The 18,406-nt window shown below is 38.9% G+C and overlaps 1 protein-coding gene across 1 annotated transcript in view; it reads right to left on the reverse strand.

Annotated features, from left to right (window-relative positions):
* Nucleotides 1–18,406, reverse strand: part of DTNB (dystrobrevin beta) — a 115,747-nt gene that overhangs the window by 39,974 nt on the left and 57,367 nt on the right. The window contains exon 10 of the mRNA XM_070946856.1: nt 7,064–7,141. Coding sequence (XP_070802957.1) covers nt 7,064–7,141 — 78 coding nt within the window. The remainder of the gene's footprint in view (nt 1–7,063; nt 7,142–18,406) is intronic.

An 18,406-nucleotide genomic window follows, 5' to 3' on the forward strand; every position in this document is an offset into this window, starting at 1 on the left:
GATATTGACAGGAACATGTGATGGGAAAAGAACTGAACTCTTCAAAGTAGAACTGTGTCCAAGTGGACTTAAGCAGAACTATTGACAAAAGAAGGAAAATAAGGACAAGTATAAGTTGTCCTTTTATGAAGGACACTGACAACTAGAATTCTCCAGAGGAGCAAGTTGTAAAAGGCTGGAAGGAAAAACCTATGAGGTACAGTTAGTATTGTTGGGTATGTTTAGCCTGGAAAAGATTTTGGGGAGTCATGACGGTTATTTTCACATATATGAACGGAGAAGGTAAGACAAAAAAAAATCACCCAGTCGTTCCAGAAAATAAGGAAAGAAATAATAGACTCAAATTAGAAGGAAATAGATTTTGGTTGAACATCAGGAAAAAAATTCCTAGCAATAAGATCCAATCAGGAACAGTCTGCCTGTAGATGGTGGACTTTATTTTGTTGGAGATATACAAGTAGAGGCTGCATAACTATCTTCTAGGGATGCTATGAAAATGGATCCCTACATGGTGATCTCCAGGTATCTGTTCAACAACGATTCCATAAGTTCCATAATGTAAATTCCTTCTGGCAAAGGGGTTTGAATTTACTGCTCTTGGACTGGACACAGATGGCATCTTCCATCAGTGAAATTTCTTTTCAAGAGGACAAAGCCAACATTTTCCACACCACTTTAGCTAGCACTCTTTGTGAAAAATTAATTTTTAAAAATGCCACCTACAGCTTGCACAACTGTCAGCTCCTTCATCTACATAACTAGCTTTCAGTTTTTTAAATGAATAGTCAGTTAAGAAATAAGAATGGCTACTGCAAGTATCTAAGATAAATAACCAAGTTCAGTTTGGAGAGTTTAATCTACTATTTCCATTCATTTCTCAGGCTTCTAGGTCTATAAAAATCTTGAACCATTTTGAATTACAAAGCTCTTCCCTAAGTAGATAATACCATGTTTCCCCAAAAATACGACCTACCCCAAAAATAAATCCTAACCTGATTTTTTTGGGGGTGGGCATAATATACGCCCTACCCCAAAAATAAGCCTAGTGAAGGGGATGGGCGTGGCCAACAGAGGAGGCAGCCCTTCCCTTCCCCGGTCACCTCATGGCTGCTGGATCCCTTAACTGCAGCTCGCAGATCAGCTGATCCAGCGAAGGCTGGGAGTTCTGGCTCTCCGGGTGCCTGGAGATGTTTCCAGCGCACTTTTGCTAGCCCCAGCCCTGTCCATGGCACCAGGCAACCTTACTCCCCTCTGTCGTTTCTCTTTCTCTCTCTCTCTCTCTCTCTCTCATTCTCCCTCACACACACACATAGACATTTGATTGCTTGAAAGAGACAGGCTGGGCTTTGCTTCTATCATAAGCATGTGCTTCCCACAATCTTCCACAATTGCGTGTCCTTTTCTCAAGCAGCAGCAGCCTGGTAGAGGCAGGAGTGGGAGCCATTTCCGACGGGCCACATGGCTTTCTGCCTCATTGTAGCAATAGTCTAAGCAACACCTGAGCTCCAGGCCTGGTGGAGCGCAAACCGTGGTTGCCACCTGCTCCATAGCCACAAGGTGAACTGCGGAACAGAGGGGCCCTTGGCTGCAACGTTGCCTGGCACCGTGAGCAGGGCTGGGGCTAGCAAGAGTGCACTGGAAACATCTCCAGGCACCTGGAGAGATAGAACTCCGGGGCCTCGCTGGATCAGCTGATCCGCGGGCTGCGGTTAAGGGGCTCAGCAGCCATGAGGTGACCGTGCTCGCCATCTCCTGCACCTCCAAAAAGTAAGACCTCCCCAAAAATAAGCCCAAGTGCTTATTTTCAAGCCTAAAAGGCCCGGTCTTATTTTCGGGGAAACACGGTAGCAATTCAAGTTATAGCTACATGGAAGGGCATGCTTGTGGCAACACTTTAGTTAAACTAACGTTTAACTGAATTAAACAAGGAACATTTCTGACTACTCTAAATGACTAGAACAAGCCAACCAGGAAGTTCATGGAACTAGAAATATGATAGTTGTTTAACTAATTGCAAACATGGTTATAGGGCTGCCAAAGTACAGTATAATCATTTAAAATACATTCCTATTTGACTTCAAGAGGAAACCTCCTTAAAACGAGTGGGCCAGGAAAAAGAAAATTATAAGAAAAATAGGGACAAATATTGTACATTCCAAACACTTTGGAAAAGCACAACTAAACCTGAACTGGAATGCCAATTATAAGTTAAAAATATACCTATCAAATAAAGCTTTAAATATATATTTAAAACATTTCACTTTCACTATTGTATGAATGTATGTATTTATTCTGGAATCTTAAAACACAATTGTGTTAGCATAATGCTGTAATCCATAATCTGATCATTTTTAATAATAAGGAAACAGAATAATAATTTGGTTTCTGTTAGCAATTCAAATATTCTCAATATGCTGTACTTTTAAAAAAAAATAATTTTTTGAATCAAGAGTTAACAAGTAATTGATGGTTTTGATAGTCCTGAAATGGAATCGGGCACCTAAACTATAAAACTGATTTTAGATTTCCTGTAGAAGCCCAGTAAACAACTATTGGAACAAGAAGCGGGAATGGATAAAACTTTTGTTACAATCCAGTACAGAATTTACGGTACATGGGGGGGGGGGGGGAAGAGAGATGGAATGAAATTTTTAGTTCATTGGATATATTCCTCTGATGCATATTGGCATTAAAGATCCTAAAAAGTTTTCTGCAAAACAAATGTGCTAATTTTTTTTGCATATTTGAATCAAATGGTGCATTATGTATTTTAAATCTCTGTAACTCCATTGTTTTTCTCAGTGTGAAGTACAGATCTGTGTCTATACAACACACTGTAGAATGAATTCTTTGTGCAGTATATCATATGAAAGGTGGACATATTGTGCATTGTCCTGTTTCTTTCTTTTTTTTTTTACAAATCGTAAGATCACTATCAAATGGTCCCTACTTCCTCATGCAGTAACAAATCCAGATGCAGAAATATAAAGTTTTGGTTCCTTCAGAGGAGAGCTTGCTCAAGACTGTAACTTCTGCTTTATTTACACTGACTCAAGCAGGTCATATTGCAAGCAAATTCCTGTGTTAGTCAGCAAAATCACTGAAACTATATTTGATTCCTACAAAAACTGAAGGTCCTCCAAATCTCCTAGCTAGAATTATCAGTAGAATCTTTTTTTTGCCTCTGAATTAAAAAAAATAAAGATTGCTTTTCTTTTCTTCTTTACTAGTAGTAGAAGGGTTGGAAAGAGATTCTCAATCATTAAAAAACATTTGTCATCCTAAATGACAAACATTTTCATAAGTCAGCTAAACTCACAATATCTTCAAATCACACAGGATTTAGCTGCATTCTTGATTCACAACCAAGTCCAGGCATATTAGGCTAAGAGAAGAGAGAAAATACGACAAATTCAAGAAGATTCGTATTAGAAATCATGGGATGCTTTGATTGATTCAACTATTGGAAGCACTGCTAAAGCTTCAGGTTATCAATTGTATTTCAGCTTTAACACAGTAGAGAGATTTGAAAGCTATTAGAGGGAAAAGTAAGATAAAAATACATATTTGTAGGCAGGAATATTTGCAGCTGAGTTTTCTATTTATGCAGGATTTCTTTAAATCTCAAATTTTTATTTTTACAGTTACAAGTCTCTAACAAATTAACTCAACAGGCTCTCAAGCCTTAACATTTTCGTGCATTGACTTTGTATATTAAAATGTATTATACAGTAATATAATTGGTTTGTATTTTGCTTAGTATGAGCACATTGCATTATGGTATAGCACTATGTACAAGATAGTTCCCTATGGCTTATTTTTTAAAAAATGAAAAAACCCTCTGGTTTAGAATTGTGTGTAAAAAAAGCTAGTTTTGTTTGGCATGGAAATGTACATTCTGAATCCATACTAACCATATGATTCCTCAATGCAAGCTTCCTAGCTAGATTTCTGAAACAAAGCTCATCACAAGCTTTCAGCCTAAGGCAAGCAAGCCCAACTCTCTGGTAGTGCTAAATATGCCAACATCATAACTGCCTTTTGGTAAAGTAAGAGTTTTTTCAAGTCAAATTTAACCCTGGCAAATAGTCTTCTTGGCAACAGTTCAGAAATACTTTGCCATTGTATTTATTCTTGATTTTTTTTTTTCAACTTCCTAGTCTAGTAGAAAACCTAGGATTTCTTGATATTCTTTTGTTTAAATCCCAATCTGGTCGGTCTCTTAGCAGCTCTCTTAGTTTCGGTTTTTAATAATATTTTAATCTGTGTAATTTTAATGTTTTAATATTTTAATTAGGTTTTACTGTTTTATAAGCCGCCCAGAGTCACCTCGTAGGGGAGAAATTATCCGGGCCAAATTATCTAATGTGGTTTTATACTGTCTTTTAAATTTTGTAATCTATGTGTTTTATTTTTTGGCTGTTCACCGCCCTGAGTCCTTCGGGAGTAGGGCGGTATATAAATTTAATAAAATAGAAAATAGAAATAGAAATAGATGAGCAGCATAAAAAATTAAAATAAGATAAACAAATCTGGTCCAATCTTACTTAACCTTTTCAAGACCAGTCTAGGCTGACTAATTGCTACAGTCTTCTGTGATGTGTTTTGGTGCTTCGATCAAATCATGTATCTTCAGTAAATGCAGTTTTTTCCACAATGGACTGTCTACGTATAAGAGCACCTAAACGCTGGGTATCATAATCAATGCTGAGATATCGTTCTGAAATGTTCAATACTGTGTGTGCCAAACAAACCCAAATGCAGCCTCCAGAAGCCCACCTGAGAACATTGTGGCATATTACTTCTAGGTACAATTCAAGAAGCTGGTGATCTCCTTTAAAAGCCTACATGGACTGAGTCCTGGCTACCTTTGTTTTAGTTTACGCCAAAAAAGATCTGCTTACCGATGGTATGCCTGTGGAATTGCTGATAGTTTCACTCTTTAGGAAATGTGAGGAGAGGGAACTTAGAGACGAGTATTCTTTGTGGAAGGGCTCCTCCTACTGAATGCCCTTCCAGCAGATGGAAGAACCATGTTCTCACTCTCTCATATTCAGGAAGCTTTAAAAACCATGGCTTTTGGAGACTAAACTGAGGTTGGTCAAAGATACTAGAGTATGATGACTTTTTGATTTTGATTATATACGCCACTATTGTTTTATGATTAGAGAATTATGTTTGCTGGACATTTTGATAATTTTTATCACTTTGTTGTTTGTGTGTTCTTGCCTGTAAGCCACAGAGTCAAATGACTGAAGTGACCTGAAAATTCACCAAAATCCTGTTCTGACATTCCTTGAGAACAGATGAAGCTACACAGCATTTCTCTCGGCCCAATTACTTTCCTCCTGGAATTTTGCCCACTTATTTATTTTATCCTAAAAATCAAATCAATCAATAAAATCTAACTACTTTAAACCAGCTGGACTGCATTAGAAACAGGGCATACTGTATATCAGAATAAAAGGAACTAGAAATACTAAGCTAAGAAATTATAAAATTGTAAATAGTGATGGTGCTAATACTATTAATCTCCCAAGGCCTTCTGAAAGGAGATTCCTTGGGAGATTAATGTGTTTTTCATGTGCATCTAGAAAGCCATGAGAATAAGGGCCATCCATGCTTCAAGGAGCAAGCTCTTTCAGAAGTGGGAAGCTGCTTCAGGAAACACCCACCATCAACCACATTATCCTGGTTGGTATAGCTTCTTAGCAGGTACTCCTTAAGCAGGACAGAATTGAAAATGACCGTGTTTATCCCTTCAACTCCTAGTAAGTGGCAGAAATTAATGCAGCTCATGCTATCTAATTCTAACATACAGGAATTGCTATAATCCTTTAGGTCTAATTACAGTAGCCACTCTATCCGGGCAAGTTAAGAAACAATTGATATTTACCCTATACAGTATAAACTTTTAAGATTAAATTTATATAAGAGAAAATAAAAAAGAAATACATTATTTACACAAACAGGGGAAAAAGAAACTCTTCAGCGTAATTATTAAATATAAACAAAAAGCTGCCCATAATTGCCCGGTGGTAAGATGGGCGGCCAATAAATTTTAACAGTACATAATAAATGGAATTTAAAAAGAAAGTACAACTGAACTTTGCTCACAAGGAGGAGGAAAGGTCTCTAATATACAATAGATGTATTACACAAGAGAGTGTGAGAGACAGAAATTGCCAAAAATTCTCCTCTTCAGTTGGAAGCCCTTTCAGTCAGCAACAGGTGAACATTCACTTATGGTGGTTTTCTTAAATCCAATAGATAAAAATTTGATTTTCCAATTATGAGATGGTAAGCAAGTAACATCTTTTCAGCATAGATGAGAAAAAGTCCCCCCTCCCTCCCCACACACTCTCTTGCTGAAGAAGTGTCCGTGGTCTGTTGTGTCTTTGGTTCTTTTTGTAAACTGAACATGTTTTAGGTTCAGTTTGAGAACTCTAAAGGCAATGTGGTAAGATTAATAAAGGCCTGGCAAACAGAGTCAGGGAGAAGAAGAGTAAAGAGAACTTTCTGCTTGCAGGAAGCTCCACTTTTTCTTCCATCAAGGCTTCATTGATTCATGTTAAAAAAAATCTTACTTGTGTAGATTTGGGAGGTGGGGGAACCATCAAAGTCAGGGGTGGTATTCACTTACCTTCCCTAACAGTTCCCAAATGTGCACGCGTGTATCTTCCGTGCATGCGCAAGGCCTTCTGCATATGCACAGAGCCTCAAAAATGAAAAAAAATAGGATGTCATGACATCTCCGCGGGTGGGCGGGATATCTTGCAGTCGCCCCTACCAGTTTGCCCGAACTGGATAGAACTGACTGAATACCACCACTGATTGAAGTGTCAAAACAAAGCTTTATTCCACAGTCAGCATTTCCACATGCAGTAGTAAATCCAAAGGAAGAGTCTTAGTGTTTCAAAACTGGCTTTAGAATATTCCAAAAATCTTAAATACATTTTTGTTCTCCAGAGCCAAATATCTGAGCTGAGTGCAGCAATTCCCCAAAATGCAGATACCTCAAAGAGAAGACCCACCGCACATACCCATCCCCAAGTACTCCTACCTTTTTGTTGGCGTGGGGGCTCCGGAGGACACATGGGTAACCATGGCATCATTCATGTTAACGAGAGGCCGAGAAGGGCTGGAATAGAAAAAGTTTGTTGGATGTTAGGCTCCAGAAAGACAGAATAAGGGAAAAATGCTTACTAGTGTTTACTGAAATGCTACCTCCTTTATCCCCTACATGGCTTCTTTACCTATTTTGCTGCAAAAGCAAGAACTGCTGATATAATAACCCTGTCTGGCTGTTGCCATGCTTTTTCATTAGTTTTATCAGGACCATTTCCAGACAAAGAAAGGAGTGAATGTCACAGGCATTATAGAACTTGCTATAAGTGACGGAAGGTCTTGGCGGAAGGTGAAATCTAAATAATTTAAAATATACAAAACACCTCATCTTTGCACCTTAGACGCAGGCAAACTAGAAAGCCTACCAGAGATGGCTCTATTTCTTATGGGATTTTCCAGGCCCCAGTAGGTTATCATAAGGAACTTCTGCTCTCAGAAATCAAGATCAAGTATAGAAGGAATTCACCCTGGTGGGGGCTCAGAATAGTTATGCAATTGCAAAAATATTCATGACTAAAAAAACACCCAACAACAACACTACTACCACCACTACCCCAGGTCTCCTTACAAGTAAAATCACGATTTTGCAATCCTTGCTTCTATATTTTTCGACACACCAAGGTCTGCAGAAAAAAAAATGAGCCCTTTAGTCTTTCTAATATTATTCACTAGAGTGACAGATGCACCACTCTCTTTTTCAATAAAGATTTTGGCACATGTCTGAAGTCAGTTATGTGGGGTTTGGAAGAGTCTTCCAATTATAGAACCAAAGAATGTGTTTTCTTTGCAGTAGGTCAACGATTAATCTCTCTTCCCTCCACATTTCAATCAAGAATGCAAGGAATGCATGAAGAAGTGAAGTTCAAGCATTAGGCTGCTCTTTTAAAAAGTAATTATTTCTCAAATCTATTCTATCTATTAAAGGCTGATGTCAAATTGCTTGCAGTAAGGCAAAGGACACCCAAAATTAGAGGTCAGATTTAGAAGCCGCAGTTGCCAGTAAGACAAGCATGGCTTCCAGAAGTCCAAGATGTAAAATACAGTATTATTGCCTCTTCACCAATCTAAAATCATCTGTCAAGCTACAATCAGTTCAACCACTTATACAGTGTACCATCTACCTTCACTAAAATGAATTTTAATTAACAAACAAGAACAATGTCATTGTAAATGTGATAATAATTAGGTATTATTGAGGAAAGATTTTCTGTCTTGTGGATATGTACTTTGTTTTCTGCTAGAATTAAGAATTCCAAAATGAATTTAAAAAACAAGACAGAAGTTTGTTGCAAAACCATCAGCTGACCTGAGTTCTCAGCACTTCCACATAAATATTTCTTGCTCATTAGATAGAATTAAAGACTTGGAAGGGCCATTTAGGCACTGAGTTCAACCTTCTGCTCGCACAGGTATAGAAATTAAAATATCCCTGATAGATAGTTCAGCCTCTTCCTGAACATATCTTGCAAACAGAAGTCCACTACTTTAATATTTGTTTGCTTTTATTCTTAATATGTTTCCCTTAACATTTCATGAGAATCTGCTTAGTGTAACTTAAAGCCTGAAATAAGGGAAGGCAAAGGCTACCAAGTTGAATAGATCCCACATACATTAAAACATTTATACAAAGAATTATTTGAAACAATAAAAGAATTAAAAGTATAGCCTACATGTTTCTAATTAAAAAAATGTGCATGAGAAAATAATCTATCCCTTAGATCACGTGTCTTCTAGCTGCTTTAGGGGTTCTTCTACTACAGAATTAAGGATTTTTCATATAGAAAGTTGGTTTCCTGTAGGCATGAAAGAACAATAATGAGAATAACCAATATTCTTTCTTTCTTTGTTTCCTTTCTTTCTTTGTTTCCTTCAAATGCTAATTTTATTGCTCTTGTTATCTTAGACACCTGATTTATAATATTGTACAGTGAATTATCACCAAGCCATTCCAGATCTGTACATCTCCGTGGCTTTCATACTTTTGATCTCTGCTAACTCTTGATAAGCAGGGAAATAAATTTAAAAATGAATATCTGGCAAAAAGAAAGGGATTTCATTGCCAACTCATACTAGACAATTAGCCTCTTACTGCCCCACTAAGCTTTTTCTTTCTTAATTAATTCAGTTGATTAATGAATTGATTCCTTTTACTTGCGTTCTGTTTTAAAAGTGTGGCCAATCACTGCTTTCTAACTAAAAACTAAAAACAATGGTATTTGCACAATCAGCATCTAGTTACAGTGCTATTCAGCACTATTGAGAAGGGTAAATGAATTTATCCTTTGAAGACAAAAGGTCAGCAACACAAGCAATCTCCTGGAAGTCTCCTGTTAATCCACCTGTGGTGAGTCTCCACTTAATAGCAATAAGACCTGCATTCAGAAACTCCAAGCAGATAAGGCAGAATTGCCATCCTACAAGATTTTAATTCATAAATAATGCTAACCTAGTACAAAAGTTGACATTGCTCTAATTTCCCAAGAAAGCAAACAAAGCAGTCTGGAAACATGTACGTTATTATAAAGCAAATCATTCATAAACTTGCTGTTGCTCTTGCATACACAAACATACCCATTTCTATCTATAGAACACTATCTCTGTAAGAACAAACACACTCACTCACACACAGAACAGCCTACTTCCTAGAGTTGAGACTGACTGGACCAAGGTCAACCAGCTAGCATTGTGCCTACAGCAAGAACTCACAGTCTCCTAGATCCTAGCAGGTGGACCACTATACTAAACTGGCTCACAATGGGTATAAAGCAGAACCCCAAAATACCATCATCTTCACCCAACCTCATGCATTCTGAGATGTTCAGCCGAGGCCCCATTCAAATTGCCTGTCACCAAGATCAATTTAGGTCACTGAGTTGGAAAGTTCTGAATCTATGAAATTCTGCTGGCAGTTAATTAGGCCCATTTTTGTAGGCTTCAGAAAAAACTGAGTGGTGATTTTATAGGCTTCTTCTTGAATTAAAATTTGGACACTGTTATTCATGATTGTTGACCTTGCTGGTCGCTCTACTGCTTTATGTACTTTTTTTTTTTTTTTGCTACCTCAGGAAGATTCCATCCTAAAAATGCATTTACATGTGTAGACTTGCAGGAAAAGGTTGAAATAGTTTTGTTTAAAAGATAATGCATGAGTCAAAGCTATTCCATTTCTTATTAAGGAAGCTTGAAAAGAAAGATGTTAATATATGAAGGGTATGAAAATATATGAAAGAAATGTTTAAGATTATGTTGCCTTTTAGCTGTTTTACAGCAAGAGAAATTGAATTTCTCCTTCAGCTCAAGCTATTTTCATCAACAGTGTTGGAATGAAAGTGAAAAGATGACCCAAACACTGAAAGTTAATGGTTTGTTGATTAGGTGTGAGCTGGAATGGACTCTATCATGCAGTCTGCAGAGAGTCCTAAGAGCTTTCCAGAACCAGCAGAAGAAAAGATTTAGGTTGGAATATAGGACCATTGTTTTTACACAATCATTCTCTGTATAAAAATCACAACCTTAAAACATAACATGAGATCACTAGGAGTTGAGTTCAACAGAAGAAAGTTTTTGAGAGTCAAAGTTTCTGAAAAAGAAGAAATCCACTCCTACTTCCAAATTTCAGTTTTTGTTACTCAGCTTTTGGATAGAGCACTTTCACTTATCTCAGAATTTAATGAAAATAACCCCTCAAACTGAAAGCAAGCACTTTTCATTTTATACAATTTGTATGATTCTTCATGAAACTGAGACTTACAAACGGGCTATCAATGGCCTACTTATCTTAAGCCAAGACAGAGCAGGCCCTGGCTTCCCTTTATGCCTCTAGAAAGTGGCAAGAAGATAACAAGGCTTCGTGTTTGCAAGTGCTGTGGTCTTGATATTTTTTGTGTCAAGTTAAACCCTATTGTCAATTAGTTATGTACTATCAATTAGTCATGACAAGTCCATGCAGTTTTCTTGGCAAGATTGTTAAGAGTAATTTGAAATTGCTTTCTTCCTAAGGCTGAGAGAGAAAATGACTGGCCCAAGGTCACCCAGCTGGCTTTGTGCCTAAGGCACAAACTCAAAGAACTCACAGCCTTCTGGTTTCTACCCTAGTTCCTTTAATCATTCCACCAACTCACTCTTGATCTCATTATGGGTTATTACATTTGCTTTTGACATTGGTCAAGATACGAATTATTCTGGGCCATGCATCCTACCAGCTGCAGAAGGATAGCCCAGGGATTGTCAAAGCAAAAATTGTATTTTACACACATACAGAATAGAAGGGAAATACATTAGAATCCTGAAGTATTACCGAGAATTAGGCATATGGAGGGACATCTAGAAGTGGATAGAGATATCCATTTCATAACAATTCTTACACAAAGCCTCCTTTGATGATACTTGGGGAAGATGTTAAAAACAAAAGAAGTGGGCTTCACGGCATGATAAAAATCCTAACCTTTTAATGTACTTACAGCATATGACAATAGCTTAGTGTCTATCTTCTGGAATCCTTCACATCAAAACTTTTGTTATCACAGTTGGTGAATTGTCCAGAAAAGGGAACTAAGCAATATAAAAAAGGAGAGATGTATGGCTGAGAAAGTTACCCATTAAACAAGAAAATCTGACATTACTCTAACATGAGCTTATCAGAGTGATCTATGAACAGAGCAGTATTTTATTCACTGAAATAGACAGAAAGCAGCTTTCTGCACTTAGACTAGCTTGATGGTCCTATCATTGGATAGCAGAGCTAAAAGGTTTTAACAGCCACACATGTCAGCAACCCAACCAAACACATCAGACTCAATTCCACTGAAGAAGAGAGCATCCAGATTTCAACAAGATGATAATGATATACCTCACCTGAATGCATTGTTAGATTATTAGTAATAAAAATAATCAGGTAAGATTATAGTTACAACTAACAAACAAAGTAACCCAATTAAGTTAGTTTACCCCAAAGACTAAGTGTGGGCTAAAATTTTCATCAACTTTACAAAATGCTCCAAAAGTTTTTTTTTTTTAAAAGGTAGGAGAGAATGGGGAAAAAAAATATTGATGTAGAATAGATATAGAGGAAAAAACCCAGAGATCACTAAATTGCCATTTGTATTTAATCTTTTGAGATATTTTTCCTTAACCCATGTCAAATATTAATATCTATCTTCATTCGTTCCTCTTCCAAGAATTAGTTTTCCCTTTTGCTGACAGGAAATACTAACAATTGACCTTGCATTTTGCTGATTGCTTTCCCACCTGCTCCAAGCCTGCTTAAGAGACTATGAACTGCTACTTCACACAGACTTCATTCCTGAAGCACTTCAAATCTGGCTCCAAAATTAGAGTAACTTAGATATGCAGGAAGTTACTGCTTTGTGCAGCTGTTCCATAAACTACCCTTGAGTGAATCCCCATCTCTCCAGCCATTGTTGTAATCTATGTATAGCTAGAGGGGAAGGAAGCCCCGGCAACTTTTACTACAGCTTCATCCTTCACATCCATCTCTATAACCATGAGCTACTAAGAATTACTGGAAAAGGTAAGAATTTATCAATAGCATTCAAAGATTATTTGCTTGGCTCTTGAGGAAGAATCTCTAAAAGTGCATGCAGAAAACCTTCCTGCCTTAAAGCGGCACAACAAAAAAACAGAAGCAAGTAAATACAGCAAACCTTCTGTGCTCAATGCAAAAGCCTCTGCTTTCCCTTTGCCGAAGAGGCATCCAAAGACACTCCTCCACGGTTGTCTCCAAGGAAACGGAACTGGCACGTGATGGAGGAACTTATACATGCAAAAGGCTGGCTTTCAGGGGAGAGAGAGCAGGTACCATCATAACCGTTCAGTGGCAAAGTAATTCCCTCTTCATTCTCTAGCAAGCGTCCCTCTGTACAGTCAAGGTGAGTGGAGAGGAAGAGAAGCCCTCAACAATAAACACACGCACTCACGCACACACACAGACCCAGGGGTAGCTTCTATTTTAACTTTTCTTTTCATGGAATAATTCATTTCTGCAGTTCCCCTTTAAATAACCTAAAAGGCTTTGTAGATAAACCAAATAAAACAAAACACAGTTCCTTGTTAGTCTTTATTTCCACTGATTCTTAGGAAAGCTGCTGAGGAATATATAAACCATAGTTATTATCCTATTGAATAATTACAGGCTTTCACCGAGCCTTGTAACCACCAGATTACCACAGAATTTAAATCCCTCCCAGGCAATAAAACAATAAAGAGTTCTGACATCAGCCAGAAATTCATCTACATCAATTTAAAATTTAATTTCTCTGACAGCCCAGAATCTTTTTGAAAGCAAAATAGAGAAGGTAGAGGATGAAAAATTTAAAAAAAATTTTTTTTTAAAAGTCCCCTTACATTTATGGGAACAAATTCAAATTTGGGCTTCACAAATTATTACCAGGCTAGTCCCAGAGAAGATGCCAGTTAAGCCAGCATACCATTAAGAACCAGAAGTGTGAATGTGAACAAAGTTTTTGGCAGAAAAGAAAACTGGCTGTCACTTACTCATGTGTGCAGCCCAATTCTTGCTTCTATGAAGAAGGCGCCTAAGCCTAAAGTCTTAGTTCTAGCCAAATGTTTGTATTTTCACTTCAATTGTAGTTTCATGGATCTGCAGACCATTATTCTGCCTATGCAACTGCCATAAACCTACTCTGTCTCTAAAAGTCATTGGGGCCAAAGGACAGCACTGTGCCAGGGGTTGCCTTTCCAAAAGTAAAAATGAGGACAAAAACTGCATTTGATTTAATTTATGGGTTGATCAAATAATCCTTAAAAATAATTACTGTCGCATTGAAAAATTAAACATAATTTTTCCAAAGGACTATAAGAGTCACATCCAATTGACTGAAAACAGCATATGGCCCAGGGGCCACCTTTTGCCTCTCATGCAAGATTACAGGGACAACCACAATTCAATGAAAGATCACCTGTTTTTCATGCAGGCTGGATTCATACCACATACATGATTAGTCTAAAATGGAGTCGGGTAGTTTTGTGATTTGGCATGGCAACTCAATTGATTCAACATATTGTGTTAATTGGGCCATTATATCATACTTGTTGATCGAAAGGTCGGCAGTTCAGCGGTTCAAATCCCTAGTGCCGTGTAACGGGGTGAGCTCCCGTTACTTGTCCCAGCTTCTGCCAACCTAGCAGTTCGAAAGCACATAAAAAATGCAAGTAGAAAAATAGGGACCACCTTTGGTGGGAAGATAACAGCGTTCCGTGCGCCTTTGGTGGTTAGTCATGCCAACCACATGGCCACAGAAACATCTTCGGACAGTGCTGGCTCTTCGGCTTTGAAACAGAGATGAGCACCGCCCCCTAGAGTTGGGAACGACTAGCACATATGTGCAAATGAAACCTTTACCTTTACCTATCATACTATACTATTGTTTGTGCATGGTAATTGTGTTTTATTAACCAGGTTTATTAATGCACAACATCTGTATTTTATTAACCTAGGTTTATAGGTTCAGTATGTTGTGCAAATCTTAGAATGTTGGTTGTTTAATTCCTGGGAGCAAAAAAATAAAATAAAATCTCAGTTAAAAAACAGCCTTGAAGAGCTGCTGCCAGACAAAGTAGGTAGTGCTGGAATGGATTTGGTACCAGAGGGTAAATTTATTTATTCAAGAAATTCAGTCTGGAGTTGTTACATAGCCGCAGAACAATGATAACTCCACCAACCCAACTGGCAGTTACCAGATGAAAATGAGGCTGCCTTTTCCAGCTCAATTATACTGTTTATAGCCATCTGAGATTTCAGCATGTTCTCGAAAGTGCTCACATTAACTGGCATTTACAAGACCTATTAAGCTCCTGCGATGAAAATATAGTATCGACAGGGTGGGAATGGGGCATCAGTACTTTATTAAGCTACAAATAAATATCTAAATATTTTAAAGGATTTAAAGATCTTTTCTGGCTTTCTTTCATATAATTTATCAAAATAACATCAGAGATTGCATCAGAGATTCACTGAGATTCAGATCAGTTATATCTTTCACCTATGAACCTATAATCCACCTCATCCATGGGGAACAAGGAATGATGTCAACATGTCATATCCATCATAAAATTGCCATTTAACAGAAGTTACGCTATCATATACATGTTAAGGTTTCCCCCAATGTCGACAGAAAGAAGGAATCTTGTAAGAATTGAGGGTTAGCATAATCTAGGATTATTAAATTACCGTATTTTTCGGTGTATAAAACGCATTGGAGTATAAGACGCACCTTAATTTTGGGGGAGGAAAACAAGGAAAAAAGTATTTTACCTCTGCCTACCAGCATTTAAGGTGGCGCCGCCCTCCTCCTCCTCCTGCAAGCGAGAGGTGCAGGGATTACTCACTTTCCCCCAAAGAGACCCCTCGCATGCTCTGGGGGGAGGGACAGAGCACAGTCTGAGGAACAAACCTCTTCGGGATGGTCGGGGGGGGGATCTGCCCTGCAGCTTCGGGGAATAAGGCGGGTGCCACGATTCGCGGCTGGTCACCCCTCTGGCCATGCTGACTTCATTCCCCAGCAATGTGAGGAGCCGCTGCCGCGGCTGCCTAAGCCCTCTCTGCGCCCAGGAGCCAAGCCGAAACGTTCCTCCTTTCCAGCCATTGCTGCCCGGATTCCCCAATGCAATTCTCAAGAGTCGCGCTTCAGGTGGCGGTCAGTTCCCCTGTAATGTGCAGCAGGGAACTGGGAAGTGCTTTGGATTCGGGGAGGAGATTGTAGCGCTGCCGCCCGAACCCGCGATCCCCTTCCTGATTCCAAACACGGGGTGTGCAGAGACAAAAAAAAAGTGCACCGTGTTTCAGGTGGCGGATCTGGCCAGGAAGAAAGAGAAGTTGAGTCTGCTGAGAAGGAGGACGGGGGCGCGCGGCTCTGCAATGTGCAGAAAAATACTTTCAGGCAGCAGTGCTACAATCTCCTCCCCGAATCCAAAGCACTTCCCAGTTCCCCGCTGCACATTGCAGGGGAACTGACCGCCACCTGAAGCGCGACTCTTGAGAATTGCATTGGGGAATCCGGGCAGCAATGGCTGGAAAGGAGGAACGTTTCGGCTTGGCTCCTGGGCGCAGAGAGGGCTTAGGCAGCAGCGGCAGCAGCGCCTCACATTGCTGGGAGTGAAGTCAGCGCGGCCAGAGGGGTGACCAGCCGCAAATCGTGGCACCCGCCTTGTTCCCCAAAGCTGCAGGGCAGATTCCCCCCCCCGACCATCCCGAAGAGGTTTGTTCCTCAGACTGTGCTCTGTCCCTCCCCCCAGAGCATGCGAGGGGTCTCTTTGGGGGAAAGCGAGTAATCCCTGCACCCCCCCCCCCGACCATCCCGAAGAGGGAGGGTTGTTCCTCAGGCTGTGCCCCAACACAGATCCCTGCCACCTGGAACTGGCCAAAAATGGCCGAAGGGTGGGTGCTGGCGGGTGGGCAGGGCTACATTTGGCATATAAGATGCACCCAGATTTTCACCCTCTTTTAGGGGGTAAAAAGGTGCATTTTATACACCGAAAAATACGGCAGTGAGTGTTCATTAGTAAAATGCAGAAATCACATCATTAGAACATTACCCTCAGATGTGGCTGCTTGTTTCATTTTTATTTGTACCCTATGACTATCATTAAGTGTTGTACCTTATGATTCTTGATGAACATATCTTTTATGTACATTGAGAGCATATGCACCAAGACAAATTCCTATTGTGTCCAATCACACTTGGCCAATAAAAAAAAATTCAATTCAATTCAATTCAATTCAATTCAATTCTATTCTATTCTATTCTATTCTATTCTATTCTATTCTATTCTATTCTATTCTATTCAACAAATTACATGATCAGTTTGTTAAAGGTACTGATACACAACCGACCAATTCAGGCAGAATGCTGAAAATTGGTTTGGCATTACAAGTACAGTTTTTAACCTTGAATCTTCCTTCTTCTTTATCGCATTCAGTTACTACAAAATTCCTTTGTAATCTTTACAGAAAGCATATGTGTCCATAAACAAAGACTGGGAACTCTTTTCATTTAAACTATAGCCCTTCAAACCACAATTTGCTAGATTTGCGCAAAATAGAAAAATATAAATAGAGAAAAAATTAGGTCCACTTCACTGGACTTTTTTGAAGCAAAGCTTAAATATTTGTTGAGGATGCTTTAAATTCAAATTCCTTCCATTGCTATGATCCTTTTTTAATTAATTCCAAAACCAGGTGAAGAAGCGCAGTTGTGTTTGAGAAATGAAAGAAGAAATAATTCAGTTAACAGCCTAAGGCTTGAATTCATAAAATCAAAGAGTGGATTAGCATTATGTCTGGATGTTATCAGTATCATCCATCAAAAAAAATCTAAAAAAACTTAGCGAGGGAGAAATCTAGTTTTTCACAGTATGTTCTTTCTCTAAGCCAAATATTTCAATCATATCACACAAATCAGATATGTACAAGACAGTAATGAGATGGAGCAAGGGAAATTCAGAGTTATCCCCTGAAAGAACTTGAAATCATAGGAAAAAAAATAGCCTGGGAAACAGCATAGCGCAAGAGATAGGCGTATAGACTTTTGTGAAGATAATTATTTTTATTGCTATCTCCCACTTCAAGAAACCCAAACCAATTACTGAACTTCAAAGCAGCATGAAGCAAAGCAATGAAAGGATCAGGTGCAAGCAACCACATGCGAAGGGTCAAGCTGACAACTTTCTTGTGTTCTGCCTATAGTATAAGAATTTCTCCAGACTCCTTGCCTTCCCTTGCCAACAAACAGATAAGGTACCATGGAACCTGGGGGTGGGGTCAGTCCTAGGTCTCTTGAAGCTGCAGAACGACTCAAAGCTAACTCCCTGCTTGAATTCTCCTCCTCTGCCTGGCTGGGAATTTCCCAACAGAAAGTGTCATCAGTTCTGTGTCAATCAATTTGGAACAAGATCTTGTAGACTACAAAACTGAAAAAAAAAAAAATCTGTACCTAAAAAGGCGGATTCAAGAGAATGTGCAAATTACTGATTCACTACATAAAATCAAGCAAAGTTTTGTATGGGCTCTTGAGAAGAATGAAGGTTAAATCAAAATTAGAGGCCAAAGCACATTTTAAGGTATTTATTTGTATTCTACTGTAGGAAGGTAGCACCCACCCCTTTCCTGGAAGAGTGAAATATTTTAGGAAATATGAAAAGGCAGAATATTATATTTCCCTGGATGAGAAATATGAGAAGCATATTTTACAGACAAAGCAGCTCCCACCTTCCTGCCCCCCCACCCTTTGTCAATGGGCCA

Source organism: Pituophis catenifer, unplaced genomic scaffold (assembly GCF_029215685.1).
Source record: "Pituophis catenifer annectens isolate HBS135680 unplaced genomic scaffold, rPitCat1.0.hap2 SCAF_1, whole genome shotgun sequence".
Classification (NCBI taxonomy): domain Eukaryota; kingdom Metazoa; phylum Chordata; class Lepidosauria; order Squamata; family Colubridae; genus Pituophis; species Pituophis catenifer.